The sequence below is a fragment of the Macrobrachium nipponense genome, chromosome 22 (genome assembly GCF_015104395.2).
Source record: "Macrobrachium nipponense isolate FS-2020 chromosome 22, ASM1510439v2, whole genome shotgun sequence".
NCBI lineage: Eukaryota > Metazoa > Arthropoda > Malacostraca > Decapoda > Palaemonidae > Macrobrachium > Macrobrachium nipponense.
The window spans coordinates 66,177,025-66,187,598 of record NC_087213.1 but is presented as its reverse complement, the minus strand read 5'-3'; the positions used below and the strand labels follow the sequence as shown (position 1 = coordinate 66,187,598).

The 10,574-nt window shown below is 35.6% G+C and overlaps 1 protein-coding gene across 1 annotated transcript in view; it reads right to left on the bottom strand.

Moving 5' to 3' along the window:
* Nucleotides 1-636: 636 nt before the first annotated feature.
* Nucleotides 637-10,574, bottom strand: part of LOC135198765 (transmembrane protein 115-like) — a 30,255-nt gene continuing 20,317 nt past the window's right edge. The window contains exons 2-3 of the mRNA XM_064226675.1: nucleotides 4,737-4,910; nucleotides 637-1,412 (exon numbers count right to left, since the gene is read on the bottom strand). Coding sequence (XP_064082745.1) covers nucleotides 1,088-1,412; nucleotides 4,737-4,910 — 499 coding nt within the window. The 3' untranslated portion in view covers nucleotides 637-1,087. The remainder of the gene's footprint in view (nucleotides 1,413-4,736; nucleotides 4,911-10,574) is intronic.

Genomic DNA, 10,574 nt, shown 5'->3' with positions numbered 1-10,574 from the left:
AAGCCTGCTATGTTAACAATGTTTCACATAAAATAAATCCTTTTTAATAACTTTATTCAAACTTGCTATAGACCATTTCTTTTTACAAAAGCTTTAAATATTCTAAAGCTGTCTATAACAACCCAACCATTATGCAAAATAATCTGCCTTCAGTGAATAATTTGTTCCTTCAAAAGAGAGAACAAAATACAAATATGAAAGGAAAAATAATTATCAGAAGTGTATATTATGAAATCAAAACATATATTAAAAGATTATCACAATGTATTGTTCACAAAAAGAAGAAGAAAACAAAGTTAATAAACCTTGTTGATTCATTCCAAGAACATCTATCAAATTTCTTTCACATGAAAGTTTACATACACAAAATTATAGTAACTGAAACAAAAATACAGAGAAAAAACTAGTCCAGTCCAAGATTATAGCCTTGCAGCCTTAGATGACTGACTTGCTAGCTATAAAAAAAGGTCATAAAACAGCAAAGCACTTCCTAAACATATTGAAACTAGGCTGTTTTATAAATGTAATTCAAATGATAGAGATTATGGGGGAGTCCTAAGACCACATCTGAGAGAGAGAGAGAGAGGAGAAGAGAGAGAGAGAGAGAGACGAGAGCGAGAGAGAGGGAAAAGAGAGAGAAGAGACGAGAGAGAGAGAGAGAGAGAGAGAATATTGCAATAAGCACAATTTAAAAAATTCAACAAAAACCTATAACATGGAATAAATGAAAGTAATCACAAGTTTTCAACACTATTGATGTGCGTAACTCATAACCTTACTGCAAAAAAGCAAGGCCATTGAGGAATTACTATACATGAACTATGTGGAAATTAGTTATCGCAGAGCATAATGTTAATCTCCATCCCATTATACCCTTTCTTAAATATTGATGAAAAGTGTTGGTATCTAAGTAACAACATAGTCTCTTCTTTAATTTTTCCAACACTGCTCTTCCTTTTGTAATTCTGTACAATGGAAGAAACATATCTAACAATTATTTCTAAATTACCCAAAAAATTTAGATATCTTTACAATCTTAAACAACTAGAAAATCAAGGCCAACCTTTTTTTTCTTAAATAATGTTAGTTATGTTGTAGGTGACGTATCGTCACCGACATTAACTAATGTAGCCAAAGCAGGGCTTGTACTACTTGCCACCTGACTACTCAGTGAGCTAGTAGAAGGAACTGATGGCTGACTGAGGGTCTCTTGAGGTTCAGATGGTAGTGCAATGGTCACTGATTTACTACTTTTGACAGGGAGAGTTGTGTGAGTTGAAGGCTGCAGGGAGGGTATTGGAGACTGAGTGCGGGAGGCTGGTGCCTCCTCCATAAGTGGCCAAGCTTCCTCTCTATCACCACCGCTCTGCTGCTGGTTTAAACGTTCACTCAGGAGGAGTAGAGCTTTTTTCCTGAGAAAATGAAGATTTTTTTAGACAACCTTCCCCAAGCATTACTGATCTGAATCAATCTATTACATGTTCTCTAATTTCCCTTGCAAAAAAAAAAAAAAAAAAAAAAAATGTTGCAGATGCCATCACAGTCATCAGGAATAATTCGTGATCATTTGTGTAACAATTTTCCTCATCCTTAAACAAAATATCAATAGAATAAAATTCAAAACCTCAACAGTACACAAACCACTGCCTTTAATGGTGGTCACCACTTCAGTGTGGAGGAAACAACTGCTTGTTTATCATGTAAGATGTTGCTTTTCTTGGTGTAGGAAGAAATGTCATATACAGTTGTATATTTCTATATTCTCCACAAATAAGTATTCCAGGAATGGTAAAGAAACAAGAGATATAAACTGAACTAGCATTATCACTTCAAATGCACATGTGCCACGTTAGTGAAGCACTTGCCATTATTTCCAGTAAGAAGACCTGACTAACTGATACAAACAACTTGTTAGCAAAAATGGTCTATAGTTATTTACATAGACTGGATCTTAGCTCATTGTGCAACCTGAATGATGCTGGCAACATCACATTCTCCAAAGAAAAGAGTTCTTTCTTCTTTCTTTCATGTGATTATAGAATTGTTTTGCCATCTAAAAAAAATCAGTTCAAGCCTCACAAAGTTGTAGCAGCCATCAGGAAGAACAACTTCATGCTCACAATAGACCTGAAGGATGCATACTTCGAATCCAATCCACCAATCTTCCCAGAGGTTTCTTCATTTTAGTCTGGAAGAAATAGTTTAACAATTCAAGTTTCACAAGTGTGTTCACCCTAGTCTCAATCTAGACTTATTCCCACAGGATACGCATCCTGACATACTTTGATGACTAGCTAGTCCTGGTAAATTCTTGGGTAAAGCTTATCCAAGACATGGACCGTCTACTCCAATTCTGTAGACAGTTTAGGCAGTGATAAATCTGCAGAAATCGAATCTCACACCCAGTAAAAGAATTGTTTACTTGGGTATGCTGAGAGGAACACTATGGCAGTTAAGCCAAGTCCTCAGGGTCAAGTCCTGGGGACAGAGTGGTCACTACATCAAGAGATACCGAAAAGGCTTTTTCATCTGTGGGGGATGCCAACAAATAAACCTTTTAGCCAACAAAATACAACAAAAAACTAGAGGTATTATCTTCGGTTGTGCCAGATCCTTGGGCTGTGGCAGAAGATCCTCTATAATACCCTTGGAACAACCTGGCAGCTTATGCCTTTCCCTACCTTTTGCCTAACCTGAAAAGTAATCAACCGTTTTGATTTCTCAGAACCTCAGGATGATATTGGTGGTTTTGTTTGTTTGTATGGTGTTTTTACGTCGCACGGAACCAGTGGTTATTCAGCAACGGGACCAACAGCTTTACGTTACTTCTGAACCATGTCGAGAGTGAACTTCTATCACCAGAAATACACATCTCTCACACCTCAATGGAATGCCCGAGAATCGAACTCATGGCCACGACCATACCGATCACGCCACTGAGGCGCTTGATATTGGTGGTTCCCTTGTGGCCACATTCAGATTGGTATGTCAGTCTGATGGGAATCTGAAGCAATTTATCAGGACGTACGATTTACAGGCTGACTTGTGTAGCACAGGATAGAGAGTAATACATACAAGTATACTTGCAACATCCTTTCAACCCCAGCTGCTTGTTTTCTGTCTCCTACTTTCATCCATTTTCTATGGCCCCTTCCTATTTACTTTGTTTATTTCTTACATTTTTTTTTTCCTGTTTTACCCCATTTTGGAACAAATCCTTCAAGAATTTCCTATGAGAGTCTAGAAATGCAAAACAACGGTCTTGTTAAACTAAGTTATATTGCTAATTCATGAAGAGCAAGACTTTTGCCTACTGAAAGGGCATAGAGTGGTTCTTCCTGGCTAAATGTTTTATCAAATAATTTCCTCTAATAATAATCTGAAACAGTAGAGGACATTATTTAATCAAAATTCCATAATTTTTTCAAATTTTAATGGAATTAGTTCTGCTTAATTTTCACATTAAAATTTTTTAGTTATATGGTCTCCCAATATATTGCTTACTTTTTTAGTCAAGGAGTTTATGTCTTAGTTTACACAACACGTTTTAGAGAATCAACCAGATTTCTTTTATTTTTTAAATCTATTAAGCCTTATTTTCTGGGTAGCGATGTTGCTGATATATTTGAGAAAAACTTCCCCCACATTAAGACCCTGACTGCTTTAGCTTCACTAAAATTCACAGTTTGTTGCAATTTGGTTTTGGTGTAAACTACTATTAATATTGTTATTGTTTCAAGTGACGGTTGTCAAATAAAGTTAGTTTTTAATTCCCTTACTATATATTTTGTTTCGTCTATAATGGTCTTTCAATAAAACATTTTATCCTACATGCTACATCAAAACTGACATGGAAGCCACACCACCAAGTGACTTGCTTTAACAACAATTGAAGTGGTTTTTCATCGATGACGTATAAAAGGCCAGATAATTTCCTTTGATAAAAAAAGCTGAACACTGGCATAACAATGTTCAAAGGCATGCATAACTGACTAAAATAATGAGGGAGAGGTGTCAAATATACAACCCAAACAGTCTTCCTTAAGTAATACCAGAAGGAGGGTCAGCTGTCAAATCCACTACCGAGACTGACCAAGGTTGACATAAATATTGTCTTGAAAAATCTGCGACATGGCTTGTATTTACAAGATGAACAAATACCATGAGAATCAGTTACAATCTATACCCTGATCTTCTTGTGGATTCGTTTAGGATATCCATACTACAGTATCCTTTTAATTTAGGGTAATACATCACTTGTAAAGGAATTTGTTAATGTGACTAAGATCAGCAAAATTTACAGCACATTTTCTCATACCCTCTACATGAATGTGCAAAAAGTATTTGGAACTGATGTGTGTGTTCTAAGAGTTCCTAGCACATAAATTTGACCTCTATATCATTAACAATATTAACAATGACATCAGTTTTCAACTGGAATAAAGAACACACTCAGATAGGAAAATGTATAGAGACGTAGAGATCTCAACACTACTGAAGGGGTTACTGTTCTCAACACCTTGCTTGGCAAACTCTTCCTGTTTGTAGATATTGTGGGTAAACATTCAACACTAAAAACAGGATATAAATGCTATAAAAAGCAATGGCTTGATTGATACAAAAAGAATAATGATTGCTGATTCACAATATTAGTAGCTCCTTTTGTATTAACACTCATAAAGCAATGCATATTTGCTAAAATAAATAAATTCTGAGAAACTTACAGATACACTTACCTTCGTCTCTCAGCATCATGAGGGTCCATCCCTGGCAATGAAATTGCAATTGTAGATGGTGCTCCAACGTCATATTTCCTTATTGGTCTCCTACAAACTTTAGCCCTTACAAGGCAAGCGTGTACTGAGTTTCCTACTACTTGTATTGGGGGCTGCATAACTGTTGGAAAGAAACTGAAAGAAAGAATTAAAATTAATATTACCACAACTACTTTTCGAATACTGCTTTATAGAATATTCTACTCACATTTTACCTACTAATCTGAGAGAAAACAGACAATTTAAAACTAACATAGTACCTACCAAGAAAATTTATGTTGTGTTTACAAGTAATAAGAAGCAATCCCAGATAAAGGAAGGACTAGTTCCTCACTCACTACAGCTTGCCAGTCTTCAATTCTTACATAATTCTAATCTGTAAGGCGACGAGGTATAATTCTTCCTGAGTGTATGCAAGAAAACACAAAACTTTAGATGTGTTCCTACACAAAAAACAATACTGTACAGGTGTACAAGTACAGTAGTACTAATTATTTCAATATGCCGAGGGTAGAAAAGGATCAAAATCTTTTCACAAAACCATGAACACAAGTCAGACAGAAAAACTGCTGGAATCTGTAAACTATGGCAAGAAAGATACAATGATTTATAGGTATTCAATATTCCACTCCTACTCACCTAGCCTATGTTTTGGGTTCATGGCACAGTACACTACTAAATTTAAACAAAAAAAAAATTTCAAACTTTGTCTAAAAATTCACAAAGTTTATTACGTACATGTATGACAAGATCTAGGAGAAACTAGAAACATCTAGATGAGTGTAAAACAACATAAATTATTACCCATGATATATTACTGAAAGGTAGCTTCAAAAACAAAGAACTCCAAAAGAGAAAATTCAAGGGAAAGAATAATATCTAAAAGCACCTACAGACTAAAATAAAAAATATGATGAAGATAAACTGAAAATGAGTAAAAATGAATCATTACCACTGGCAAAAAGTGAACCAAGGAAATTAATGCTGCTGACTAGTCAACTCTTGACTAATTTGAATTTGGTGAAGCTAGGTTCCAGTAATTCACAGGAATATGGCATATGTAATTATGGGTTCTTCATGAAATGGAGAGCCAAGATGATGCATCCTGACTGCTACCAGAGACAGAATCCTCATGAAAATCTGAGGAGGCTGTGCATGAACTGAAGCTGAGAGCTCTGAACTGGAACACTTTTCTTGCCACACAGTGAAGGTAGTGTACTTCCTGGAGGATAGATGGACAGGAATGTTTAATTAAGCCTGCTACTAGTCCAACAAAGCAAGAAAATTCATATTCTGAACTGACAACTAAACCAGCCCCCAACATCCCACAACCCCCAAGATTTAAATTGAAGATTTCCACTTGAACAGTTAGCTGAAGACTTGTTCAGCTGGCTAACATCCATGACCATCCACCAACCTCCCAAAACCTTTAGAATGACTAAGTGGCTACTAGAACCCAGGGTATTTAAGAAATTTCTTAGCTGGCATCCTTTTCCAATATGGTGGAGCACAGAACTTCTCACTGCCGGAAATGTAATACTGTACTCCAAGTGGACTATTTGATTTGCTATTAGGGCCTTGACTTCACAATGAGAAGCTGGTCATCAATCCTGAATTGGAATAGTAATATAAAATTTAGGCCTTAGGGCAAGCGATATGACCTGTCACTGAAAAGGAAATTCAGATTAAAAAGGTTTTTAAAAATCTCACAGTATGAAGAACTCAGTGTAGCTCTATGAAACAATTTATGGGAATCTGTTTTTAGAAATACCAGTAACTTTTAAATATTTTTCAGTAATTTGAGTAAATTTCCACTTTAAACCATAACTGCATTCTGAAGCTGAAAATAAGATTTTCTTATGTTCTGATGAGGGCTTTGCACATTTCTGATGTTCATTTTATCATCAAGAGACGTTTTAGCTCTGAACTGTACTGGAACCATCCATTCATATCCAATGATTATGGACAACCAGAGCTTTTGACTGAGGAAAACCAAAATATGAGTGAAATTCTAGGACATGTCAGTTGTGACCTAGGTAAATAAAATAAAAAATATGGTTGTGAACTGACCTAACTAACCTAGGGTACTCTTAACACACTCGAACTGGCATCTTGCATACATATCATGGGGATGTTAGAACACATCTTTGTATTTCAATTTGCAATTTCCTCAACCCAATAACCCTTGTTTCCTACTATGGTTCCCATAATTGTAGGATACAAGACGGGTCCAGTATCTTTAAAACTAGGCATAGCTTACTATTGGAATGAATGTCAGAACACACTAGAAGATGGTAAAATCATATTTTCTACCATAGAAAATAATGAGACATTCTAAACATGGGACAAGGATCCACCACCTAACCTACTATAGTAGATTCACATCAACCTAGCATTTGATGTCTAAGCCAGTCCCTTATGACGCTCCTGATTGGCTGGCTGTTGATAAGCCAATCGCAGGCCTGGAAACTCTTCAGTCTCTCAAGAGAGTTTACATGGGCAGGATGTATGTTCCACCTCTCCTGAGGGATACTTTTGAAAGATGCATCCCTCAGGAGAGGAGAAACATAGATTCTACCCATGTGAACTCTTGAGAGAGACTGAGAGTTTCCAACCCTGTGATTGGCTTATCAACAGCCAATCAAGAGTCATAAGGGACTGGCCTAAACATCAAGTGCAAGGTTGATGTGAATCTACTATAGGCATTAGGTTCTTACCTGGCTGGGGATGGGGGGAAAGGCACCTTAATTAACATATGGCACTGTAAATTGAGATAAAAAGGGTTACATCCTAACCTAACCTAACATAAGACGTCCCATCTTTACCAGGACTCCAACTAACATAACCTAGGCTATCAGGTTTTTACCTACCTACCAAACATTTCAACCCTGTGGTTGCATAGGTTGTCTTCAATATCTTTTTATATATCAACGGTATCTTCTTGATATTTTGGCACAGCATGTTTTAGACCCTCTGGTAATTTTGGGCAATATAATGGAGTACCAAAATTTACTGATTAAGGCAATTTACTCTTGAACTTTTTCAATTTAATTAACATTAATTGTAGATATCCAAATACCTGTCCTAGGTTTACCTAAAGAGTTAGGAGAGAAGCTTTGCACACTCATTCCTCTCTGTCTAAACTTATGAATGGAAGAGTGTACTATGACATGGTTTTTTTTACATTTTACATAACATCCAAATAAGTTTATACATTAAAGTTTATCTGTAATTCATTGATTTGAGAGATTATTATACCCTCATGGGTTTTACAATATATATAGACACAGATGAGTGGACCAACAGAAAATTAGAGGGGCAGTAGTTTACTGGTTTTCAAGAATGTTCACTTTGCCGTCCGATATGCGCAAAAGTCTGAAGTCACCCATAGCTGCAAGTATACGTCTATCCAATTCAACTGCATCCACTATGACAAACCTGTTGCGGTACTGTCATCATGGATGCCGCAATGAATTTGCATTATGGCTATTCACTGCATATAATGCAGAGAAGGTAGCCAATGGGCTAAGAATTTCTCTAAAAAGGTAAGGGATAATCTCCTTGAGCTTCCCTTTAAAATACAAGCACTGGAACATGACTGAATGATTTAAAAATTCTTTTATCGAACTGACAATTATAGCATTCTGTGGAAGGATTTGTTGAGAATTCTTTCCTTTGTTTCATCGCAAAAAGAAATCAGTGGCGACTACCATGGGGAGATGAATGGCCAAATTATTGTTACTCCGATGGTTGAAATCACTACTTTTACTATCATTTCCTGATCCGTCGGTCTTGGTAATAGACCACACCATTCTAACAAAGGATAGTCATTATTCCACATCTACAATATTGTATAATACCAAATGGCCCATTACCACCCCATTCTCATGGTAATAACAATATACATGATATATAAAAACCATACAAATGCCTACATGAATTAAAGATACTGCATAAGAAATGGTTATTGTCGGTTATTCAAAACATAAAAAGCCATTACGGTTGTGCAATCTTCGTTTCACAAGTTTAAAATGAGTAGGCATGCCTTCTTTCCTATCTTTTTATCTAAGCCAAGGACAGGTACTATTCAGATATCTACAACGAATGTTGAGGAAATTGAAATAGTTCAAGAATAAATTACCTTAATCAATATAATCTAGTACTTCATTATATTACCCAAAATTACCAGATGGTCTAAAACATGCTGTGCTAAATTTTCAAGAAGATACAGCTGATATATAAATAGCAAGATATTCAAGAAAACCTATGTGACAACAGACTTGAAATGGTTAGAAGTGTATGCAGTCACTTTATAAACCTTCAATAAACCCTCCTTCAATAAACCCTATCTTAATCACAACTGTAACTTGTAGAAGTATCATGGGATTGTGAGAATGCATCCTTGTACTTCACTCTTTTATATTTTCCCCAACCCAAAAATGCTTTCCTGCTGCAATCCCCATAACCATAGAAAATAAGAAGGGTCCAGTATCTTTAAAACTAGGCCTAGCTTACTAATTTGCTTCCAGAATGAATGATAGGACACACACTAACAGATGGGAAAACCATATTTTCAATGACAGAAAATAACCAATCATTCCAAGTACCTCATCCTTACCCACATTCATTAGGACAAACATCATAAATACGTAGTCAATATCTCAATAACAGTAAATTTGATGAATTTTAGTTTGATTTCTGCACTTATATTAAGACGACTTGAGGTCCAAGAAAAAAAATCCTATATCAAGGAATGGTACTAAAGTAAAATTAATCACATTTTTTTAATAGCACTGGTTCTGGAATACAAAAACATAATTTTTATCTTGATATTAAGAATGTTTAGTAATCAAATTGGTTTTGAAATTATGAGAATTTGATCATGAAGTTTCAAGATTTGTTTATTTCCTCTTAGTATGCTGTACATACTTTGGCAGGTAAGCAAAAGTGAGAAGACATAAATTATGCAAAACCACTCGATACAAATAATTTTCCACCGATTAAAAGTGATGAACCTCTTACACGAGAGATAGGATCATAGTATCTGCGAAAAAATAATATATACTGTACTTTTTGTGCCAACATGAATCCTAAGGAGATTATGGAGCTCTAAGAAAGATGTTTATATTTAGGTAAGCCTCTGAAAAGTGCAAACGCCTTCCGCTTTATGAGGTAAATACATCACATAAATAACTTCTCCCACACGTCTCATGGGATAAAAATACTATGATCATGAATAGCCTAATTTGAATATCTGTGCTAGGTGGTAATGAATTTAGTTCTTGTAAAAAGTTAACATACCTATCACTTTAACAGTTGACACAAATGGAACCGTAACTGTGACTAAAGCTGATGACATATTTACTATTGCCAAAAGGCCCTTCCCCACCCACAAAAAAATTAAGCAATACAGATTACATAAGCTATAACAGACTAAAACATCTTTTTGGATAGCCTATAATTTTGTGCTTTGATAATAAGAGGCCTAGGCTGTCAGTGAGTAGCCACGAAGCCAAATACTGTACAAGATAAAAAATGCAGAATTTGGTAAATGTAATGGAGATATTGACTATTATTTCTTGTCTATAGGATATAAAAAATGTGCATAATGCAGTACACAGGAGATCATTTGATAAATTTAACAGAGATAACATTTAATTTACCATTTATAGTTTGTTTCTGCTTAAGGGGTAACTTGAGAACGATGGACACAGGTTCTACAAATGGGAAAAACACTAACCCTTCCTAGAATACAGTGTCATGACCTAACCAAACCTTAACTTCCTAACCTGACTTAGA